Source organism: Scyliorhinus torazame, chromosome 5 (genome assembly GCF_047496885.1).
Source record: "Scyliorhinus torazame isolate Kashiwa2021f chromosome 5, sScyTor2.1, whole genome shotgun sequence".
Lineage (NCBI taxonomy): Eukaryota > Metazoa > Chordata > Chondrichthyes > Carcharhiniformes > Scyliorhinidae > Scyliorhinus > Scyliorhinus torazame.
The window spans coordinates 230122777-230147976 of record NC_092711.1 but is presented as its reverse complement, the minus strand read 5'-3'; the positions used below and the strand labels follow the sequence as shown (position 1 = coordinate 230147976).

The following is a 25200-nucleotide window of genomic DNA, read 5'->3' as shown; positions in this document are numbered from 1 at the left end:
ATGTCCCGGCTCACTCACCTCTCACGCTGTTTTCAATGTCCCGGCTCACTCACCTCTCGCGCTGTTTTCACTGTCCCGGCTCTCTCTCCTCCCGCGCTGTTTTCAATGTCCCGGCTCACTCACCTCCCGCGCTGTTTTCAATGTCCCGGCTCTCTCACCTCTCGTGCTGTTTTCACTGCCCCGGCTCACTCAGCTCCCGCACTGTTTTCAATGTCCCGGCTCACTCACCTCTCGCGCTATTTTCAATGTCCCGGCTCACTCACCTCTCACGCTGTTTTCAATGTCCCGGCTCACTCACCTCTTGCGCTGTTTTCACTGTCCCGGCTCTCTCTCCTCCCGCGCTGTTTTCAATGTCCCGGCTCACTCACCTCCCGCGCTGTTTTGAATGTCCCAGCCCACTCACCTCTCGCGCTGTTTTCAATGTCCCGGCTCACTCACCTCTCGCGCTGTTTTCAATGTCCCGGCTCTCTCTCCTCCCGCCCTGTTTTCAATGTCCCGGCTCACTCTCCTCCCGCGCTGTTTTCACTGTCCCGGCTCACTCACCTCTCGCGCTGTTTTCAATGTCCCGGCTCTCTCTCCTCTCGTGCTGTTTTCAATGTCCCGGCTCACTCACCTCTCGTGCTGTTTTCACTGCCCCGGCTCACTCAGCTCCCGCACTGTTTCTCAATGTCCTGGCTCACTCACCTCTCGCGCTGTTTTCAATGTCCCAGCCCACTCACCTCTCGCGCTGTTTTCAATGTCCCGGCTCACTCACCTCTCGCGCTGTTTTCAATGTCCCGGCTCACTCACCTCCCGCGCTGTTTTCACTGTCCCGGCTCACTCAGCTCCCGCGCTGTTTTCAATGTCCCGGCTTTCTCTCCACTCGCGCTGTTTTCAATGTCCCGGCTCACTCAGCTCCCGCGCTGTTTTCAATGTCCCGGCTCACTCACCTCCCGCGCTGTTTTCACTGTCCCGGCTCACTCACCTCTCGCGCTGTTTTCAATTTATACTGGAACTGGAGCGGGTCCAGCGGAGATTCACACGGATGATCCCGGGAATGGTAGGCCTAACATACGATGAACGTCTGAGGATCCTGGGATTATATTCATTGGAGTTTAGGAGGTTGTGGGGAGATCTAATAGAAACTTACAAGATAATGAATGGCTTAGATAGGGTGGACGTAGGGAAGTTGTTTTCATGAGCAGGGGAGACTAGGACCTGGAGGCACAGCCTTAGAATTTTTCAATGTCCCGGTTCACTCATCTCCTGCGCTGTTTTCACTGTCCCGGCTCACTCACCAGCGCGAGAGGTGAAAAGGGAGTCACTTTAGAACCGAGATGTCTTCAGCCAGAAAGTGGTGGGTCTGTGGAATTCATTGCCACAGAGGGCGGTGGAGGCCGGGACGTTGATAAATTCTTGATTTCTCGAGGAATTAAGGTCCATGGAGAGAGAGCGGGTCAATGGAGTTGAAATCAGCCATGATTGAATGGTGGACTGGACTCGATGGGCCGAATGGCCTTACTTCCGCTCCCATGTCTTCTGGTCTTATCCCACCCACCCTCCAAACCGGCGCGGCGTGAATCACAGCTGGCTGCTGGGAGAATGCCGCTTGCCGTCGGTAATGGGCGAGCGGCGATTCTCCGGCCCGGTTGGGCCGAGCGGCCTGCCCAACACGACAGGTTCCCGCCGGCGCCATCCACACCTGGTCGCTGCCGGCGGGAACGGTTGGGGGGGGGGGGGGGGGGTGGCCTGAGGGGGGCGAGGGGGGGTTCCTGCACCGGGGGGGGGGAGGGGGGGCTCAAAAGGGGTCTGGCCCGCGATCGGTGCCCACTGAGCGGAAGTAAGGCCATTCGGCCCAATGGCCTCTCTGAAGGTCGACCTCCTTTCCTCTGCTGCCCCGCAGAATTGATCCGCCATCTTTTTGCGGGGTGGCCGCGGGGAGGACAGCAACCGCGCATGCACGGATTAGCGCGGCAAATCCGCGCATGCGCGAGTGACGTCATTTACGTAGCGTGCTTTTGCGCGGTGCCATGTCTCGGCGCGCGTAAATGACGCGGCGCCGCTCCTAGCCCCCCGGGGTCGGGAGAATAGGGGGCTGGGAACGGCCTCCGACGCCGGAGTGAAACACTCCGGTTTTCACTCCGGCGTCGGGACTTAGTCTCCCGATGGGAGAATTGCGCCCCATGTCTGTGGTAATATGGGGTGAAATTCTCCGGTATCGGCGCGATGTCCGCCGACCGGCACCCAAAACGGCGCAAATCAGTTGGGCATCGCGCCGCCCCAAAGGTGCGGAATCCTCCGCATCTTGGGGGGGCCGAGCCCCAACCTTAAGGGGCTAGGCCCGCGCCGGACTAATTTCCGCCCCACCAGCTGGCGGAAAAGGCCTTTGGTGCCCCGCCAGCTGGCGCGGAAATGACATCTCCGGGCGGCGCATGTGCGGGTGCGTTAGCAGCCGCTCACGGCATCCCCGCGCATGCGCTGTGGAGGGAGTCACTTCCGCCTCCATGGAGACCGTGGTGAAGGCGGAAGGAAAAGAGTGCCCCCATGGCACAGGCCCGCCCGCGGATTGGTGGGCCCCGATCGCGGGCCAGGCCACCGTGGGGGCACCCCCCGGGGCCAGATCGCCCCGCACCCCCGCCAGGACCCCGGAGCACCGCCTTGTCCCGCCGGTAAGGTAGGTGGTTTAATCTACGCCGGCGGGACAGGCATTCTAGCAGCGGGATTTCGGCCCATACGGGCCGGAGAATCGCGGGGGGGCGGGCCCGCCAACCGGTGCGGCGCGATTCCCGCCCCCACCGAATATCCGGTGCCGGAGAATTCGGCAACCGGCGGGGGCGGGATTCACGCCAGCCTCCGGCGATTCTCCGACCTGGCGGGGGGTCGGAGAATCTCGCCCATCGTGCAGGTCACTTTAACCCCCACTCACCCTGCCTGGCTCTGGCCACATAGCTGAAGGCTATCGCTAATAAGGAATTGGCAATATTTGTAATGTGAGCTCCACAGCTCTCAAGCGGATTCCCATAGGCGGCCATGGCGCAGGTGGCTGCACGACCGCTGGCACAGCAGCCAACAAACACCTTAGAGCTGGGCCGAAGCAGTGAGGTTGCCCCCGTGACAGGAGGGTGGGTGTGTGTGGATCGGTGGTGGTGTGGCGTGGTTACATGAACCCGGACCCGGTACTGTTGCTGGTGGGGGTCTGGGGTCCGGTGCCCGGGGGCCCATGCTGTGGCTGGGCCTGCGTGTGCAGGGCCGGTCTTTGAATCTTCAGAACTTTTTTTGCCCTCCTCTATGATGGGATTTGAGCTTCGCTGCCAGTCCCTAATTGCCCTTACCACTTGCATCGGAGGCAGTCCAGAGAAGGTTCGCTAGATTGTTCCCTGGCATGGAAAGATATTCTTATGTGGAGAGGTTGAGCAGGTTGGACCTGTACTCACTGGAGTTTGAAAGAATGAGAGGTGACCTTATTGAGTCATAGAATTCTCAGGGGTTTTGGCAGGGCAGATGCTGAGAGATGGTATCCCCTGGTGGAAGAGTCTAGGACCAGAAGGCATTATCTCCGAGTAAGGGGTTTCTCATTTAAGGCAGAAATTCGGAGGATTTTTTTCTGAGGGTTGTGAATCTGAGGAATTCTTTACTGCAGAGATTTGCTGGGTTGTTCAGTATATTCAAGGTGAAATAGACATTTTTAATCAACAAGCGAATGTAGAGTTATGGGTATAAGGCAGGAAAGTGGAGTTGAGGGCTATATCAGGTCAGCCATAATCTAATTGTATAGCGGAGCAGACTTGACGGGCCGAATGGCCTACCACTCCTGCATCTTATGGTCCTTGAGAAGGTGATGCTGATCCGCCACCTTGAACCGTTGCAGTCTGTGTGATGTAGGTGCGCTTACAGTGCTGTTAGAGGGTAAATACCTGGATTTTGATCCAGCGGCAGTGAAGGTGCAGTGATATATTTGCAAATGGGGATAATTTGATACTTGGGACCTTGCAGCTTGTGATATTGCACTGGTGTTGAGGGAGCCTGAGTGAGTTGCTGCAGTGCATTTCTTAGATGGTACCCTGCTGCCACTGCGCTGGTGGTGGAAGGAGTAAACGTAAAGCTAGTGGAAGGAGTGCAGATCAAGCAGTCTGCTTTGACTTGGATTGCATTGGGTTTCTTGAATGTTCTTGGAGCTGCACTTATTCAGGCAAGTGGAGAGTATTCCATTACACTCTTGACTTGAGCATTGTAGATGATGGACAAAGGCCATAATGGTGGTGCAGTGGTTAGCACTGCTGCCTCATGGCACTGAGGTCCCAGGTTCGATCTCAGCTCTGGGTCACTGTCCATATGGAGTTTGCACATTCTCCCCATGTTTGCCTGGGTTTCACGCACACAACCCAAAACATGTGCAGGGTAGGTGGATTGGCCATGCTAAATTGCCTCTTAATTGGAAAAATGAATTGGGTCCTCTGAATTTATTTTGTAAAAATATGTAGATGATGGACCGACTTTCGGGAGCCAGGAGGTGAGTTACTTTCCTCAGAATCTCATCTTTGACCTGCGCTTATGCAGCTGATCCAGTTAAGTTTCTGGTCAATATTATGCACCCAGAATGTTTTTTCTTCCCATCAGCATTGTGCATTTACTTGCACCACATTGCTGCAGTGGTTAAAGATGGCAATGAGGGATCGAAAACCAATGCTGTCCTAACCAGCGACACCCACATCCTGTGAAAATTTAAAAAAACATCTGTGATGGTAATATAATTAAATATCAAGGGGTAATGGTTAGATTCACTCTTGTTTGAGCTGGTCATTGAATGTTGTGCAGATTTTGCTACAACACAAGATTATCTTTTCAATATTCCTTAACCTGTCCCACTTTCCTCTCATTTTTTGGTCTACTATTACTTTGAAAGAATGCTCAAAAGGGTTGTAGAGAGCTGACAATAATTGGACAATGATTTTAAACTTGCAATATAATCTTGAGGCTTCTGCTGAAGCTCAAATGTTCTAGCCTTGACTAGTCTCATTGAAGCACTTCATTGTATGATGATTTGTGGTGATTGCCCCTTTGAGGGCAACACAACAGAATAGGGTCACCTTGCTTGGGGGACCAATTGGGACTGAGTGGGTGGAATGAGGCCAAGGTCACCACTAGCCAGAGATGCTGGACAGGACTTCTCCGAGTGCTGAGTTCTGGTCATAAAGCAGCTGATTGCCTCCATGTTGTGGTACTGGCATGTCATTTTGAGCCCACCCCTCTGAACTTGTCACAAATGTCCGGATAATACTCATACAGTTCTTCTGGAGTAAAAGACTGCACTGGGTCGCTGCATGAACTGTATGAGGTCCTGAATCTCTTGTTTAGGTAGGGTGGTTAGGTGCTGTTGTGCCTTGACACCTAGCTGGCAACTGTTTGCCTTCAGACCCTGCAGTGATACCTCTACATTAAGCTGCCTCCCAGAAGGTGTGCCCTGGTGGCTTATTTCTCCTGCCAGGTGCCGGTCTGAACTATGACGTGCAACTCCTGTTCATAGACCTGACAGGGCTTCATCACGCCTTACAGGCGTTGCCCGTCTTTTACCAGGACCTACTCAAAAGTCTGGAACATGTTTGCCTATCACCGCAGCTCTCCCGCGACTGGAGTAGCCGCTGTCGTCAGGGAGCCGCTGCTCAGAGATCCGCACCTCCACCAATACAATTTCCAGTGGCTGGTGGAGGGATGGGCTGTGGCTGCTGGGGTGAGCGGGCTCGGGAATGTTTTGGGTGGCGGAGGAGTGGGCTGGATGACACCCCATGCATTTGTGCAATGTCTGGCTTGTGACCCATGCCATCCATGAACTCAGAATGGTCTTGCTTGGGCCCGATGGCACTTGTAATCGAGAGCCAGTGCTGATGTGTGGTGGAGTCAGGTCTGAGCATACTCCTGCTTGGACGGAATTTCAAATTGGTCCCAAGCCCAAGACCCCCCTCGGGAGCCCTACAGCCTGAGACATCTCTTGGAAATGCCCTCCATGCCCTTTCGGGTTTCATGATTGGGTTGCTGCTGCACACCCCTTTCAGTTCTATGCCCTCGCCTGTTACCCGGGCATGCCTTGTTGTTATCTGGCGGTGGAGGCCTCCAGTAGAAGTCCTCCCCCTTAACATCGGGAACCTGGGATGGAGTGTGTTGCATGCAGTGGTCCCATGCATCTGTAGGATGCATCAGTTCACAGATTCCCAAGTTGCTTGCCTGTTTTGCAGCCTTGAGGATTCCGTGGACCATGGTTGTTTAGAATGCACCCGATTTTCAGTTACTTAAAAAACCTTTTGTTGCAGTTTTTCGAACTTCAGCCCCATGTCCTTGATCTACGCGCACCTAGTGTGGAGAGGGGCGGGAAGGAGGAGGACCGTGTGAACCTACTCCTGGCCTAGTCGAATTTACCACCAATATGTCGAGACAGCGGGCGATCGAGGGGGTCATCAGACCCGACTGACTACCTCTCTGCTACGCCTACATTCTCAGCTCAGTGCCCCTGGTGATGGAGCATGTGGTGTCCACTGGTATCCTCGAAGTCTTCTGTACCTGTTGGGCACCACAGGGGCTGCGGTACCTTGTTGTCCCTTTAATCACATTTTGGTTTGATGTTTTAAGTTTAATTTGTGATTCGCTTTTTGATAAAGGCAGTTTCCCTTTAAGGGATCTTAGTTGTGTTCATCAAAATGGTTGGAGTCCTCTCTTAGGCAGAAGTCATTTCGAAAACATGTAGGGACTAGGACAGCTGGGCAGGCTGCTCTCGGGCAGCTGTGGGATCGCTGGCCTTTGTACAGTTTTTCTTATTAATAAATAGCTTTTGTGTTTCTAATGAATTCTGTGAAGGTGCATCATTACATATCGAATTGTCCTTGAAGCCAACCATCAAGCTTTATTTTAATATCTAATATGTTCCTACTTTTAAGGAAGGGATGGCCTGTTCCTATATTGTGGAAATATTAGCATCTTCAGGGCAAGATTATCAAGTCAAGCTTCCCACAAGACATTTTACCATAAGAGGCTTTGTGACGGCAATATGTTGGATTACAGCTGCAGTTGCTGTTGGCACTTTACTCAGATTCCTTGCATAAATTTGAATTGCAACCGATGTAGGATTTGGAGATTAAGCTTGTGTTTTATCGTCGGTTGTACCATATTTTGAAACTTGAATGAGAAATATATTGAATCTGAATGCCCTCTAGTGGCAAATTCAGCTGCAGTATTATCCATTTAATTCAAACACAACACTAACAAAAATGGGACAGCTTTTTTTGTTCAGTTGTATACCCCTCGTATGTCAAATACATTCGGGTTGAAACCAACGCAACCAAATGGTTGTGGAGATGTCTGTTAAAGATTGGCTCTAAACATTAGATAATGCAGCCAAAAAATACCTTAGCTCTCTTTCCCCAGAAGTTAATTGGAGGATTTTGAAGGCTGATATTTTACCTTAATGTGCTTGGAGTTTTTAAATTAATTTTTCCGGGTTGTGGCTTTGATGGCTCGGCCAGCATTTTTGGCCATCCCTAATTGCCCTTGTGTTACACCTTAGGCTAGTGCTTGGTCAATTCCAGCCTCACTTGACCCAGAGTCGCAACACAATAGAATTGCCTACTCTGCACATCTTTGGGTTGTGGGGGTGACACCCACTCAGACACGGGGAGAATGCGCAAACTCCACACGGACAGTGCCCCTGTGCTGGGATTGAACCCGGGTCCTCAGCGCCGTGAAGCAGCAGTGTTAACCACTGCGCCACAGTGGTGCCCTGGGTGTTCTCTCCTGTAACTTCTGAATTCTTCTTTTTCTCTGCTGCTTGACGTAAAGGTACATGTCCATTAATCACCCATGGAATAAAAATGATAACAGCAAAATAAAAGAAGGGAAATAAGGGTGTAAACAGGAACGGCCCTTACACTTGAGAAGGTAGTGATGAGCTGCCTTCTTGAACTGCTGCGGTCCATGTGGTGTGGGTTTGCCCACAGTGCTATTAGGAAGGGGGTTCCAGAATTTTGACCCAGCAACAGTGTAACTTAATGGTGAGCACATCCCGTTATATGCATGTTTTAAGTTAGTACGATTGCTCAAACATAAATCCATATTTTGGAAACATAGGTTAGACTATGGATCCAAATACCTATTTTCAGTTTGTGCATAGTTGTACATTGTTTTATATGGCACTACTGTCCATATTATGATTTTCAATTGCTGGTAGGCCATGTAAAATTGCTTCATGAATAGAATCCCAATTCTTACGTATGCATCTGCTTTACACTGTCAATGTGGGCTCTCAGTCACTGGCTAATGCTGTAGCATGAATCACTCCGGTCCATTGTTACTTTATTTCATAGCCTATTATCAAGTCTTTTGGGGAAATATTTTTAATGTAACTTAAAGCTTGCATTTATTTACTCTCTTGCTGCTGTTCTCTTGTCTGCCTCCCTGTTATTGCATGTGCTCCTTTGATGCATCAGACCTAGAATAACAATGGCAAGAAATGCATTCTCCAAAATAAAGAATTCTCAACATAGGAATGAGAAGTCATAAGAAAATAATTTTTCAAACTGTGATTTGTAGTTTCTTTTATGGATCTGAAACGTAAAACTTGAGAAAATTGGACATCCAAAGATTAGAAAGTTGGAAAATGTGGTTCTGGAAAAGGGTGGAGTGGATCAATTGGAGAGAGCACAAGAGCAATGAAGAGATTCTAAGGATATTGGAGAAGGAAAGGTCATAGTAAATATCAGGAAAAGGCAACAAGGTTTGATGGTCATATTTCATGGCATGAAAGTTTGCTGAAGAAGGTGACAGAGGAGGATTGGATGGATGTAGAGAAAGAGGGAGAAAAAATGATGATGTCAGACAACTTGAAATTGAAAATGGGAGGCTCCGACAAGCAACTGAAGAGGATAGCAGGAGACCGTGAGATGTGCAGAACTGAGCAGAGTACCTGTTCTGCGGCATAACATTGCTGCATGGCTGTATTCCGTCATTATTCCAGATTTGTTTTCTTCAAAAAGCCATACTCTCCCATCTATCCGATAGTGATATATCTCCCTGGCACCTCTTGCTTCTGCGTCATTTAAACTCCAGCATTTATCCTGCTCTTCTCTGCTTTCTTTTCCAACCATTCTGTGTCTGCCTCGTTTTTTGTCAATATTACCCTTGTTTCCCTGTCACTTCCTGTGTTTGTTTGTGTGTACCAGCAAAGCAAAAGTCCACACTGGTGTAAATCAGAATCCCTCTGAGTTACCTTGCGCAGATATCTAGAAATAAGGTATGAAACGCTTTTGGCGGGATTTTCCAATGGCTGACAGCGTATTTGCGAAACACGATTGGGTGGAGAATAGTTTTGAATGTTAAAATTGAGGCGGGCGACCATTTGCCGCCAAATCACGATTCTCCGTCATCTTGACAGCAATGTCAATGCGGTATGGAACGCACGTTCAGTAAACACTGTTTGCATGTTATTAGCAGGCCCGATCCGGTATTCTCCAGGGCCTCCGCGATCCGTCGCCTCCGATGGCCTGGGTTCCCGACAGCGCAGTTCACTTGTGCTTTTAAAAATCGTAAAATCGTCATCATGGCTGCTGAGGGAGAGAGAGAGGGGTTATGGAAAATGTCCAACATCGCCATAGTTTGCTACAGTTGGGCTTCCGGCCGGGGGCTTCTGCCAGGGTTAGAGGGGAGTAGCGAGGGGTGGCCACGAGGTAGGTTGTGCGGTGGGGTGGACAGCACGGAACACCATTGCTGCAGTGGGCAAGGCAGCCGTGCAGCTGCACACGCTGCTAACAGCCCACTGTGAACACAGGTCATATAGGTGACCCCCCATGTCACCCCTCTGGGTGCCCTCTGGCCCCAGCCGACCCATGAGCCGTATGGGCGCGCTCCAGCACAACCAGTGCCATCTTGTTGGCCGGGATGAGTGTGTGGGGGGATTATAATGTGTATATGCGGCTGCAGTTTGTCAGCCTCCCGAGTGTCAATCACGGACCTGACGAATCCCGCACTGTTTTTCATTGGAATTGATTGTGTTCCACGGCCGCCATTGCAGGCCCCTCCACAGTTGTTGAATCGATCCAGTTTCGCCGCCAGTTTTGCTGTCGTGAAAGTCCACGGATTCTGCGTTGGCGTCAACACTTAGTCTCAGAAACAGAGGCTCCAGCCCTTTGACTATAAGGATATTCTAGACTTCTCTACATAATTCATAAGCACCAACTAATACAGAATTTTGTAAATGTATTACCATTGGAAAATGATATTTCTAGAAACAGGGTATATAAATTGTTTCAGAAAATAATTAGACATGTACAAGTTATCTTTCAATTTTAAAATATTTTGCAAGTGACATGTCCAATATTGTAGATGGCCACTCATGTGGGACTGGCAGAAAACTGGTAGATGCCTTTTATATTGTGTTGTGTCTTATTTGCAAGTGGGGCATCTTCAGCATGAGTTTGGTTGACACGTGTAAGAGTTGATTAGTTTTTTGCAAATGTCATTGTAAGCAGCCCACCGGTTTCTATAAAGGCTCTCGTGTTCAACTTTGATTGGAGTATCAATAAACCTTTTAAATAATGTCATTCAAATTACAGCATCAATTCTTTGAACCCTTTCAAATAACACCAAGGTCAAAAAATGTCAACTGTTTTATAATATTATGTGTTATGTAATCATATTAAAAAGGGTATTTATTTTTTCTTATGCAGTTTTGAAATAAAGTTCAGTCTTTTCAAAGTAACTTATCTAACCTTCATTATTTTCTTATTGATCCATTTCATGAATACAGATTTAAAAAAATAATACTTCACATTTTATTTAGGCCCTTATTGCACGAACAATATTTTAATTGAGCTAAAATGTCAAGTATGGAGCTGCTAGCTAGTATATTAGGTGAAGTCATTTGATTGAAGGCAAGATGATACTCCCAAATGTCTTTTCCCTGACTCCATAGTTCATCATAATTTATCTGTGCTTACCTAGAGCTCAGATCTCAGTTGGATGTAGTTTTCCTGTTTTGTACGGTGACGTTCTTCTGTTCCATTAAATTGCATATTCCTATAATATTGCCATATCATCTTGGGTCTAGGAGGAACTAATACTGCAGGCTCTAACATCATAATTGTCATCACAGTCAGTCTGTTTCAAAGCATCAATGATACTTTTCCTTGGTTTAATTAAACACTTCTTAAAAATTTTAAATGGGGACTCTTTTGGTAAACAATTCTTGGGAAGTGTGAATCGATTGATACCAGAGATTGGAGGACTTGTGTTTGCCTCAGGATTTGCTACCATGGGTTGGTGTGCTGTGTGTTATGAGCGGAGTTTCATGCTACTCGTTACCAAGGCTGCTTTCTCTCCACCTTGCAATGATACTCAGCTCGACTCTCCTTTTTTCTCCACTGTTTTCATGTTCAATTTTGCAACTCCTGCTTGACTTTTCAGATTTTCTCGTTGCTGGTCTGCACAAATTACAGTTCATTCAAAATGCTGTGGGGTATTTTCTTCACTGTGTAAAATTATTTATTCCTGTAATTCTTGTCCTTGCTAAGTTTTAACTATGCATGAGTAAATTGTTTTGAATAATTTTCAAACTTCTCCCATGCCCTTTCATTACAACCTCTGGTCATATATCTGTAGAACATACCCTTATAGCTTCAGTGAGACCATTTTGTCCTTGTCTGCTGCATCATTTATGCTTGCAGCCATTGCGTCATTGCTGTTTGGAACTCTTTACTGAAATCCTATTCCTTGTCACATTCCTCTCTGTTTATAAAAGTCTTCTTAAAAACCTTGCAGTTTAACTTGGTTTCAACTCCTATCCTGTTTTCTTTTTCACCCTCCTGTACAATCCCCATTTTTAGCCACATGATAAAGCACTCAGATGTGCTGTGAAGTTAACAAAAGTTAACTTTCTTTTGGAATGTTAAACAGAAAAAAGGCTTTCATAATATTAGTACATCCCAAATTGCTTCACAGCCAATTTTGTTTTCTGAAACATAAGTCACTGTTGAAATTCGACAGCCATTTTGCACACAGGAATCTCCTACAGGCAGCATTGAGTCAAATGACCTGTTTTCATGCACTTTGAGTGGTAAATATTAGCCAGGACTCTAGGTGAATTCCTTTACCCTTTCAATGATCTTTTACAAACATCTGGAATGGCTGACAGATGTTTAGCATCTCACCTGTAAAACTGCGGGTGGGATTCTCTCAGCCTGGGGCCGGGTCGGGGAATCCCCAGCACCACGAGAATCACGCCCCGACACCAGCATCGCGATTCTCCCCAGAGCGGAGAATCGGCCCCATTGCCGCCGGTTGGTGCGGCGCTGGTCGGGGACTGCTCGACGCAGCTGGCCCGCCGATTCTCAGCCTGGGATGGGCCGAGCGGCCGTCGTAATAAAGCAGAGTCCCGTCGGCGCCATCCACACCTGCTCTCAGCCGGCGGGAACTCAGCGTGGAAGAGTCAGGGGGCGGCCTGTGGGACGGGAGGGAGGTCCGACCCTCGGGAGGGCCTCCGATGTGGCCTGGCCCGCGATCAGGGCCCACCGATCTGCGGGTCGGCCTCGCTGGCTGGGGGCCTCCTTTCTTCCGCGCCGGCCCCTGTAGTCCTGCGCCAGGTTGTGTCGGGGCCGGCCTGTCGAAGGAAGCCACTGCGCATGCGCGCGTTGGCGCCGGTGCCACTGCGCATGCGCGGATCCCGAGGCACCCATTTGATGCCGGGATCAGCAGCTGGAGCGGCGTGAACCGCTCCAGTGCTGTACTGGCCCCCTGTAGGGGCCAGAATTGCTGATCCTAAGGCCGTGTTGACGCCGCTGCGTTTCCCAACAGCGCCAACACTTAGCCTCAGGATCACAGAATCCCGCCCAGCACCTCCATCATTGCAACACTCCCTCTGTATTGAAGTGTCAGCCAAGCATAAACTTCCAGAGTGGGCTATGATGCATAACCATCTGGCTCGAAGTAAGAGTACCATCACTGAACCAAGGTATTTACCTGACATATAGTGCCTTTCAGAGCATCAAAATTAACACCTATTGGACTACAAAAGTCTGCTCATGGAGAATATTTTGAATCTTAAGGTGTGGTAAACTTTGTCTGGCCTGCTTTGCCATAGCCAATTTTATGCTCTCCTTGACACAATAATTCTTATCATTCATAAGCAGCAGTTCATCTTTCTCAACGGTACCTTAGGCACTTACACGGCAAAACAAATCCTTTAATGAGAAATGTGTCTCGAGTCTTGCTACTAATTACAAATATCTAAAAAAGCCTTGGCCGGGATTCTCACCTACCCGGCGCGGTGGGGTGTCCCAGCGGGATGGAGTGGCGGAACCACTCCGGCGTCGGGCCGCCCCAAAGGTGCGGATTTCTCCGCACTTTTAGGGGCCAAGCCCTCGCCTTGAGGGGCTAGGCCCGCGCCGGAGTGGTTGGCGTGCCGGCGGGAAAGGCCTTTGGCGCCTCGCCAGCTGGGGCCGAAAGGACTTCGCCAGCCGGTGGAAGTCCGCGCATACGCGGGAGCGTCAGCGGCTGCTGACGTCATCCCCGCGCATGCGCAGTGGGGGGTGTCTCTTGAGCGTCGGCCATGGTGAAGACTGTGGCCGAGGCGGGGGGAAAAGAGTGCCCCCACGGCACAGGCCTACCCGCGGATTGGTCGGCCACGATTGCGGGCCAGACCACCTTGGGGGCACCCCCTGGGGCCAGATCGCCCCGCCTCCCCCCACAAAAGACCCCGGAGCCCGCCCGCGCCGCCTAGTCTCGCCGGTAAGAGAGGTGGTTTGATTCTCGCCGGTGGGACAGGCATTCCAGCAGTGGGACTTCGGCCAATCGTGGGCCGAAGAATTGCCGGGGGGCGGGGGGCCCGCCGACTGGCGCGGCGCGATTCCCGTCCCCGCCGAATATCCAGTGCCGGAGAATTCGGCAAACGGCGGGGGTGGGATTCACGCCAGCCCTCGGCGATTCTCCGACCCGGCAGGGGGTCGGAGAATCCTGCCCCTTATTATCTCGTATTTTGGCTACTGTTATGGTGTTCTGCTGCCGAATTACTATATAGCCCTGAGGGTTGCAATCCAGCTGTCATGCAAAGAGCTCCGACGATGCAGCTTTGCCAGTTTTGTGTGACATTGGAATTTTTGAAGAAATATTGAATATTAAAGATATAAAAATATAGTGTACAAAGTTGCAGCGAATGTGACAATTAGTGCGCACTAATTTTATAAATCAACATAATTTATTAACATTCTAAAAATAGACATTGGAACTTTATTTAATCCATTGTTGCCTTTTTAGATGAGGCAAAACTAATTTTGTGTGAACTAATTAGCAGCATTTCTGGGTCCTCCAATCCTATCCTTGGCTTCTTTTCTCTGCTGCAAACCATCTTGAATTCCTTTCTCCTGTCATCCTGCCCTTCCCTTGAACAGTGTGCAGCGAGCTTATGGACTTCTTTGTCACCAAGACCATCTGATTATCTGGAACTGTCTCATTCCTCCCTCCCACTAGCCAAACTTTCTTTCATGCTCTCTGCTGCCCTTGCCCAAACTTTACATCTTTGTACAGTTTCTTTCCTATCTCACCTCTAACCATGTAGAAGCTCATCTCCAGCAGACCCACATCCTGTTCTTTTTGCCTTATCCCCACTAAATTGTTGATCATCAAACCCTCCCCACCGAGTCCCCATTTTAGCTTCTATTGTTAACAACAGTTCTCTCATGTTAGTTGTAGTTCTTCTCTCCTACATATCTGCCGCCATCACTCCTCTCCTCAAAAGCAAACACTTGACCCCACCCTCCTGGCAAATTGCCACCCCAACAACCTAACTTTCCTCTCAAGTTCTTGAATGTGTTGTTGACTGAAATCTTTTCCAGTACTTCATGTTTAAATTATTCCTATCAGGTTTTTCCCGATGCCAAATGACCCTGAACAAAATCACAATGACATCCTATCACAAAGCTAAGCTATCTTGTCTTTGTTCTTCTCAAACAGGCTGCAGATCTGACGTGGTTGACCTATCCTCTGTCATCCAGTTGGATGGAACTGCTCTCACCTAGTTCCATTCTTAATTATCTAATTATAACCAGAATATCACGTCCAGTGGTTTCTCTTCCTACTCCTGCATTGTTACCTCTGGTGTCCCCCAAGGATTAATTCTTGGCACTCTCCTTTCTTTCATCGACATGTTTCTTGAGGGATGCTATCCAAGAGTGCAGTTTTTGTATTACATGCAGGCATCCAGCTCTACCTCACCACCACCTGCTTTGATTTCTTCATAATGGTTAAATTACCAGACTGCTCGACTTCCGGTGGAGGATGTAAGCGGAGGACACGCACCAAGCGATGCTCCGACCCCAACCCGACTTGCAAAGCCCATAAGTAATGCTAGCTGAAAAAAAAATAATTGAACTGAAGATCAGGGAAAGCACACACTACTTTATTATGCCAAAAGTAACAGGAACAAGAAAGAGGGACCCAAATGTGCTATTCATACTCTGACTTCATTGGAGTTGGCAGGAGACAAAATGGCGGCAGCGTGGCATCTTTTTCCTCCCCCCAGGTGACCTCATGGGCATCAGCTGAAGACATCAGCCGCATTGTGGCGGCTGAATTGTAAAAGCACGATCGGAGCCTGGCGAGAGAAATAAGAAGGTCAGTGGACGAGTCCCAAACTCAAACCTTGAACAAGTTGGAGAAGATGATTTTTTAAAAATTGGAAGTCTAGAGTGACATGATCCAGAATATGGAGGTGGCCTTCACCGACCACAGTGAGTGGATCACTGCAATGGCCTTGTGCAGAGGAACCCCCTCGAGCGATGATCTTGAGGATCCATAACCTCCAGGGAGCACCACGACATTAAATGGGAGGGTCACCAGGACCTTAGCGTGAAATTCATAAAGAAAAGAGCAGCATTTAATGGGGCAAAATCTGCCGTATTCAAGAAGGGTATCCGTTTGGGCTACTTTACCCAGCCTGCCTTTGAGTTTCGGTTGAGGGAAGGGATCACTTCTTCGACTCCCCAGAAGAGGCAAACGCTTTTTGTTAAGAAACTGGCTTTGAATTCTGTATAAATCTACGCTTTTGTTGTTTAAAAGTTAAATTGTTGTATGTTCAGAAGTTATATCATTGTTGCTCATTGGCCAGTTTTACATTGTAAAATTATTACTGTTGGAGTGTTCCTTTTTTTTTCTCATTTTGCTACTGGATATTCTTATAGTGTGGTTATTACCATGGGATTGTTGTATGTGAAATTCTTGCTTTTGAATAATGTTACTTTTTCGGTTGGAGAGTGTGATGAACGGTTACTGCCTTATCATCATGTAAAGTGATGTCCCCTTTAAGACCAGGCTTGGAACCCTGGGGACTCCGCCTCTGGCTCCGCCCATCTGGGAGCCATACATAAAGGCCTGCCTCATGGTCTGTATAGCAGTCAGCTCTCGTCCAAATCTGTAGCATAGTTATTAGCCTAATAAAGCCTTCTTTACAGTTTAATCTCTAAGCATCATTATTGAGGGTACCTCAGAGAGCCTCTCAGCTAAAGCTAGAAATGGGGTTAGAGAAGGGAAGTCATATGTGTGGGTATTCTGTAGTTCCCACTTGCATGTATTCGACGAGGGTTAGCTTAAACCTTAGTGCTATAGAGTTTAGATCTTATATAAATTTGGTTTCTTTGTTGGGGTTTGTGGGGGGAAGAGGAGGAGGGAGGGGGCATAGCTGGTAGTCTGACATTGTCCACTAATTTGTACTTGTCCAGCCTTGGACAGGTACAGGGAGCAGTCCTGGTGGGATCTCCTTGCCGTGGCATTGCAAAGTGCCTGCTGAACTATGGCTGGCCATGGTGGGAGTGGCGGTAGAGGTTCTCCTAACCTGGAACATGAGGGATTTGAATGAGCTAGTGAAGTGGGCAAAGATTTTTGCACACTTGAAGAGTCTAGACCTGGGTGTTGTATTCCTACCGAAGACCCACTTGCAGGTAAAAGATAAGATGAGGCTTCGCAAAAATTAGATGGGACAAGTCTTGCTTAAATTATCATTGTTTGGCCACTTAATGGCCTCAATAGCCAGTAGAGCACAGGATAGGCCATGGTCTTTCCTGCCGAGAACATGGGCCGGGATTCTCCGATACTGTGCCGGTTCGGAGAATCCCGGGGGGGGTGTCGGAGAGGCGCGAATCCCGCCCCGAGGCCGGCTGCCCTATTCTCCGGCACCGTTTCAGGGGCCAGCAGGAGTCCCTCCACGCCAGTCGTGGGCCGTTGACAGCGGCCACCCTGGCGATTCTCTGGGCCCTGATGGGCCGAGTGGCTGTAAAGTTTTGACCAGTCCCACCGGCGTGAATTACTCACCTCACACATGACGGGACCTGGCAGGTAAGTGTGCTGAGGTGCTCGTGGGGGGGGGGCACGGTGGCCTGGCCCGCGATCGGGGTCTACCGAGCTGCGGGCGGCCTGGTTCCATGGGGGGGGCCTTCTTTCCTCCGCGCCGGGCCCCTGTAGGGCTCCGCCATATTGCCCGGGGGCCGAGGCGGAGAAGGGAACCCCGTGCATGCGCGGAAATATGATCCGCATATGCTCGAGATTATGCTAGCCGTTTCGCACATGTGTGAACTTGAGCCGGCTCTTCGGCGCCGGCCGGAGCTGCGGGAACCACTTCGGCGTCAACTGAGCCCCAGAGAAATTGGAGAATTCCTCACTTTCGAGCGCTGTTGACGCCGGCATGAGGATATAACCCCATTTTCAGAGAATCCCACCCATGAAATCTGACGGAGGTGAGAACGTGTCGGGTTTCTCCTCTGCCATCATCCCGCTTAATTACATATTCTTCCTGCTTCCAAGTTCGCCACCAGTGAGAACACAATGTTCCACTCCAACTCCAGCATCCGCAGTAATTTCCTTTTATCTCCAAAAGCAATGACATCTCAATTGGAAATAGCAAGGCTTTATTTCCTATTGTTTTGGTTGTGGTTGATGTTTCAGTCTGTTTGTGAGTCACAGATGCATTGTATTTCATGTTGGAACGCAATTATTGAGAAAAAATGGTTTGACTTAAAACGTCTGTTTTGTCATGAATTTGGTACAATTAATTTATTCATTGGACTTTGAGGCTGTTAGCATTATTTATTCATAATTTGCTTTTATTTTGAGAATCATGCCCTTGCATTGATGAGAATGGTGTAAAAGTTCTTAGAGCTAGCAATTTTGTCTAATCAAATGAATTGCTTATGTAATATTCTTCCCCAATTGTTTGTCAACAGGAAGACATGAATCTAAATGAGGATCGTAAGGTTCCACTCCGAGGAAAGGATTTGATGACAAAAAGAGAAATGGTCGTTCAATACATTTCTGCAACTGCCAAATCTGTAAGGTTCTTTTGAAATAAAATTACCATTTTTAAGACAGCACAGTAAATGCCATTTCTCTGATGGTCAGATATAATAAGCTTAGAATGATCCTCTTTCGGCTTTTGCGAAACTGTAATCCATGATTGCTGCCTAAATGTTCCCTTTTTCATTGCTTAAATCTGCTGCTTAATAATGTGGTTTTAAAATTCCTTCTACTGTGAACAAATTGTTCATGAGGATTTGGCACACATCACACAAAATACCCTAATCTGAAACATGATGTCTTTATTAATATAAACTAATAGTAGCCTCCGTATCTATTGCCCTGGGGTAATCCATGTGCTGCTTAAATCTTGGGTGACGTGTTTTGTGCCAGGAGTAGCTTCTGTCGGCCAATTCCAGCTGTTCACCTGTCAACATATGCAAAATGCAATTTCACTTGGTCATTAATTTTAGTTATTTTTAAGGGTTAACAGAAGAGATAATGGTTGTTCAAAACAAGTCATTGTGGAATGTTTGAGAGAATTGGATATGAGCTTTACACACAAAATGTTCCGATTATTGAAAATACCTGCTTATTCACCTGTGCAACTGAGTTTATTGTTTATTAACTGCGATGCAGTTTTAGTAGTTTGAATTGCGCATTACAAAATCCATGAAGATTTATAGTTACAATAATCTGAAAACAAATTTGAATACTACCAGGACATTACCTGCTTTTATAGTCTTCATGCACATGTTCTTGAGGCCAGCAGAGCTGTAGTTCAAACATTTTCCTGAACGCAGTCGAGTAGTATTGCTGGAGCAAAGAAAAACTTTAAATATTTGTTCTTGGTATCGGAGGGCAGAAATATGTTTCAAGTGATAACAGGAATTCCTGTAAGCACAAACAGTCATTAAGCTTTCTCTTTGATTTTCTGATTTTCTTTTGTTTATTTTCTGGAGCTGGGTACCCAAATATGCCTCAGGAGCTGTGCATATAATGCAGCAAATACTTGATGTAATTCTTTAAATAACCCAAAACATGGGTGGGGGTATAGGGAGCCTTATGTTGACTTAATGAGCTGAATTTCATCCTTTTTAAATATTTATAAATACCTTTTTCAATTAACATATAATGAGAAATGAGTGAACATTGCAGTTGTTTGATATGCTTGCATGCACACCACACAATTTTCTCTAACAGCTGTACAAATTGACACAACTTTAAAAATTGAGAAATTTTTGAAGTACAAAAGCATTCCTGGCATTTTCTGATTTTGGGGGCTGTGCTACTTCAGTCGTTGTTTGTTTGACATGCTTATGCTGTAATTGATTAACAGGATTTGCAAAGATTTTGCAGATACAGAAAAGCCCAACTATAAGAGCATCTCCTTGATGAAACACAGAAGCAGACAAGCACACAACAAAAATTCAGAATTAAAATACAATGCAGGCCGAAGGCTATTATAATGGACAAAAGTAATAATGTACTTCTGCAGAATTTTTACATACCACCTGTGATTCAGACTTAAATTGGAAAGTTCTGTTTCAGCTGAATCTGATTTTTGCTTTAGCTGCTTATTGGTATCCCTTTTGATCTTTTCTAAACTGGCTATCTTATGAATTCAAAGTTAATGCTACTGTCTAAAATGTTAGAAAGCATTCCTTACATGTGAATATCGCCAACGCAGATTGGGAATAATTGTTCATTGCCATGCAGTTTGTCAGATCAATCATTTGCCTCCATCAAGGTGACACTTTTGAAATACCTTGGCAATTTCTTTGTGATAAAGCATGTCCTTGCAGAGGCAAATTGTTAGCTTCTAGCTTACAAAAGATTACAGATCCATGCATATGACTGTTGGTAGAGCATATGTTCTTTGGAATGGGTGATGATTGTATTTGTGGAAAAGAATCCCAGCTGTTTGTGCATTTTACACCGTACTATACAATTATGGCAGGACAATGCAAGGTCATATATTCAAAACTAAGGTTATTGATTTGCTTTTAAAAAGGGTCTTTGAATTTAAAAATGAATTGCCTTGAGTTAACCATCACTTTTGAAGAATTGTTGATTAAAATGAAGCAGTATTGAATGGATAAATGTACTGAAGTGACAGTTAAAATAAAAAGCCAGAGATTTTTGTGTAAGCCAAACATTATTCAAGGTTTCCTTTCAGCTTCTGGGTATCTAACCAATCAAACAACGTAGTGTGATATTCTACAAGGTGATCAGTCCTTCCCTGAAAGGCATCAACATGAGTACTGAAGCTTGGGTTTGACACTTAGAAAGTTGGAGTTGTCAGATGTCATAAACTGTATAACTTCACTTTCATGCACAGTTGTAGTATTTCAACATTAATACCTAATTAAAATATATACTGACATTAAGTTTAAAAGCTGCTCAAACTGACTATTTCAGCTTAAAAGATCAGAAGTTATTTTGTGTGTCAGAACCAAAACATGTGAGAGATATTTTAGAGATTCAAGTCCAGAAATTTTTTATATGCTTTTTTTGAATAGAAACATAAGTTATAGGTGAGAATGATTTATTGAAGCGTGACTTGTTTAGTTACCTCCATCAATGCCAATTTTCTTCCTCAATTATTACATAATCCTCAGAGGATTCTCATTTCATAGCTAAAGTCACAAAAAATCTGGTTAAACTTAACCTTGGGTGCTATAGGTCTGTTTAAAGAAATCTAAAAGTTAATTGACCATCCTGTTCATTAGCTTGGCAAAAGAAAAGAGTTTATGAAGGCTGCCATGTTTTCCAAGTGCTTTTATAAATATTTTCCTCCGATTTTCTTTTCTTATCTTTTCTCTATTTGTTTTGATTTCTGAGCTGAATATGGTTTTTATTGTTGGAGAAAGTCGCTATCCTAATTGCATTGACATGCTGAATGTTCCTTTGCTGAGCAACAAAACCACCTATATTTAAGTTACCGTTGCACTATCTTGCTACCTTGTGTCTGTCAAACTCTTAGACCCACTCTTTGAAAAATTGTGTTGTCATCCAAGTATGTTTGTTGCTTTTGTTTGTCATTTGGCACATGCTCACTTTATTGAAGTATCCTGGTGCTGTTGATTCTCGTGCGCAATTCGCAATCTCTTTTTGCATGCTAATAATATAAGATGCTTTTTTTTTACCTGCTCCACTCCCCAAAATCACATGTTTATTTCCCTTTTGAATTCAAGTTTTCTGTTCATCAGGAATTTATACAACATAACAAATTTTGCTGAATTTTTAAATTTGTAAAAACAAACGCACAACTTCTCTGGATAACAGTGTACCGATGTAGAAACTTGGTATGCTAATCTTCTGATTTTTGTGCTGGATATATCCTTACCACTGATTATTTCAAATACTATTGCATTCTTTCAGTAAACCCAAGTACTTGAGTAAATTGCCTTATATTTTCCACAAGCAGAGCTTGCTGATTTAATGATTCTTTGTTGTCATTTAGGTAAAATGGTTTATTTTGCTTCCATTTGTAGATACTAAGTTAAACCAACTTGAGTCCAGCACGAAAAACAGCATGAATTAGGATTCCTGGAGCTAAAATTGGATTGGGTGGCATCAGTCATACATTCATAATAACCTGATTTCTGCTGTGTTCATGAAGAATTAGCATTGCAGTGTGGCGTGCCACAGAACAAGTGATCAGCCTTCAGTTGACTTCACTGTGATGCACCTGAAAGGTGTTGAATAGGCTGCGTGGTCAGAAGAAAATCCATATGCTTTGCAATTAAATTCAACAGTTTGATTGCAAAGATTGATAATGCACCAGCATTAATTATATCGAGGTGGGACTTCCGGTTGCGGCGATGACCAGCTAAGCCGCACGTTTCGGCACCTCCCGTTTCAGCGGACTTTTGGGCTCTTATCGGGAGCACCAACGGAAATTTTTTACGGCCAAACCCAGTGTGAGGTGACAAAGGAAGAAGTCCCCCCGGGTGTGGATGGAAAGGAGCGACAGCAGTGGCCAGATTGCGGAGGATCCTCTGGAGCAGCGGCAGGGAAGAGAAGGGAGAAGCAAAATGGCGGCCGAGGGAGCCCAGATGGGATGGGGCCCGGAACAGCAGGAGTTCCTCCGACGATGTGTGGAGGAGCTCAAGAAAGAGGTGCTGGCGCCGATGTTACTGGCAATCGAGGGATTGAAGGAAACACAAAAGGTCCAGGCGATGGAACTCCGTGGAGTGAAGGCAAAGGCAGCCGAGAACGAAGACGAGATACAGGGCCTGGTGGTAAAAACGGAGACGCACGAGGCACTACATAAGAGGTGCATAGAAAGGCTGGAAGCCCTGGAGAACAGCTCGAGGAGGATGAATCTAAGGATTTTAGGTCTCCCCGAAGGGACAGAGGGAGCTGATGCTGGGGCGTATGTGAGTATGATGCTCCATACTCTAATGGAAGCTGAGGCCCCAACGGGCCCCCTGGAAGTGGAGGGAGTGGACCGGGTCCTCGTGAGAAGACCAAAGGCAGGGGAAACACCACGAGCAATAGTGGTGAGGTTCCATCGCTACAGGGACAGGGAGATGGTCCTGAGTTGGGCTAAGAGGACACGGAGCAGCAAGTGGGAAAACGCGGTGATACGCGTATATCAAGATTGGAGTGCGGAGGTGGCGAGAAGGAGGGCGAGTTTCAATCGGGCCATGGCGGTGCTCCATGGGAAGAAAGTCAAATTTGGGATGCTGCAGCCGGCAAGATTGTGGGTCACACACCAGGGAAAACACCACTACTTCGAGGCGGCGGAGGAGGCATGGACATTCATTCAGGAAGAGAAATTGGACTAGACTTGAGAAATTGATGTCTGGAGAGAGATAGCGAGGTGGTGGCACAGAAATGTAAAGTGGGGAGAGGGGAGGACTAATATGTAATAATGTTGGACGGGGAATTTTTTCTCGTCCCCCCCTGAGGGGGGGGGACACACACGAAGAAATGTGGGCGCCGGTGGAAAAGGGGACAGGGAAGGGGAATGAGGGAACTGCGCCATTAGGGGCAGGGCCGAGAGGGAAGCGCGGGTTTTTTCCCGCGCGATGGAAATTGAGGCGGGAAAAAGGGCGCAGGAAGGAAGGGGGCCTCACACCGCAGGGAGGTCAAAGGATAAACGGGGGAAGCCGAGGTCAGCCAGAGTTAGCTGACTCCGGAAGCAATATGGGGGGAGCAATCAAGCTAGAGGGGAATCTAGCAGGAGGGGGAGGATTAACTGGGTTTCTGCTGCTGAGGGTAAGGGGGAGCTGATACGAGACGAGGTGGTCGGGACGGGAGGGCGTGGGACCTGGGTGAGGAGCTGGCTTAAAAAAGGGGATGGCTAGTCGACGAGGGGGGGGGGGGTAAATGGCTCCCCAACCCGGCTGATCACGTGGAATGCGAGAGGTTTAAATGGGCCGATTAAGAGGGCAAGGGTGTTTGCGCACTTAACCACGTCCGCCTTCAGTCTCTTTATGCTCCAGGAGACGCACCTGAAATTGGCGGATCAGGTTAGACTAAGGAAAGGATGGGTGGGACAGGTATTCCACTCGGGGTTAGATGCGAAAAACAGATGAGTGGCCATACTGGTGGGGAAACGGGTATCGTTCGAGGCTAAGACCATAGTGGTGGATAGTGGTGGCAGGTACGTGATGGTGAGTGGCAGATTGCAAGGTGAGGCGGTGGTGCTGGTGAACGTATACGCCCCGAACAGGGATGATGCGGGATTCATGAAGCGAATGCTGGGACGTATCCCAGACCTGGAGGCGGGAAACTTGTTAATGGGGGGGGACTTTAACACAGTGCTGGACCCAGGGTTGGACCGGTCCAGATCCAGGACCGGGAGAAGGCTGGCAGCGGCCAAGGTGCTTAAGGGATTTATGGAGCAGATGGGAGGGGTAGATCCGTGGAGATTTGCCAGATGGATGGGTAAAGAGTTTTCCTTCTTCTCCCACGTCCATAAAGTATACTCCCGGATAGACTTTTTTGTCTTGGGAAGGGCGCTGATCCCAAAAGTGGCAGGAACGGAGTACTCAGCTATAGCCGTTTCAGATCACGCCCCACATTGGGTGGATCTGGATCTCGGAGAGGAAAGGGAGCAGCGCCCACTTTGGAGATTAGACATGGGACTACTGGCGGACGAGGGGGTATGCGGAAGGGTGAGGGGATGCATCGAAAGATACCTGGAGGTCAATGATGGTGGGGAGGTCCAGGTGGGGGTAGTATGGGAAGCGCTGAAGGTGGTGGTGAGTGGAGAGCTGATTTCCATTAGAGCCCACAAGGGGAAACAAGAGGGTAAAGAAAGAGAGAGATTGGTTGGGGAAATTCTGAGGGTGGATAGGCAGTATGCGGAGGCCCCGGATGAAGGGCTATACAGGGAAAGACGAAGACTACAGACGGAGTTTGACCTGCTGACCACGGGAAAGGCGGAGACGCAGTGGAGGAAGGCACAGGGAATACAACATGAATATGGGGAAAAGGCGAGCCGGCTGCTGACCCAACAGCTTCGAAAGAGGGGGGCGGCGAGAGAGATTGGAGGAGTTAGGGACGAAACGGGAAAGATGGAGCAGAGAGCAGGGAAAGTGAACGAGGTGTTCAAGACATTTTATGAGAGGCTGTATAAGTCCCCAACCCCTGGAGGGGAAAGAGGGAATGATACACTTTTTGGACCAGCTGGAGTTCCCGAGGGTGGAGGAGCAGGAGGTGGCAGGTCTTGGGGCGCAGATTGAGGTGGAGGAGGTGATCAAAGGAATTGGGAACATGCAAGCAGGGAAGGTCCCGGGACCAGATGGGTTCCCGGTGGAATTTTATAGGAAGTATATGGACCTGCTGGCCCCGCTTCTGGCGAGAACCTTTAATGAGGCTAAGGAAAGGGGGACACTACCCCCGACAATGTCGGAGGCGACGATATCGTTAATTCTGAAACTAGATAAAGAC

At 47.7% G+C, this 25200-nt stretch overlaps 1 protein-coding gene across 4 annotated transcripts in view; it reads left to right on the top strand.

Annotated features, from left to right (window-relative positions):
• diaph2 (diaphanous-related formin 2) overlaps window positions 1–25200 on the top strand; it is a 983399-nt gene that overhangs the window by 107441 nt on the left and 850758 nt on the right. For all 4 annotated transcript variants that reach the window (XR_011946649.1, XM_072505206.1, XM_072505205.1 and 1 more), the window contains one exon: window positions 18222–18326. Coding sequence is in view for 3 of the 4 variants with exons in the window: in XM_072505206.1 (XP_072361307.1) it covers window positions 18222–18326 (105 nt within the window). In the remaining variant the exon portion in view is untranslated. The remainder of the gene's footprint in view (window positions 1–18221; window positions 18327–25200) is intronic.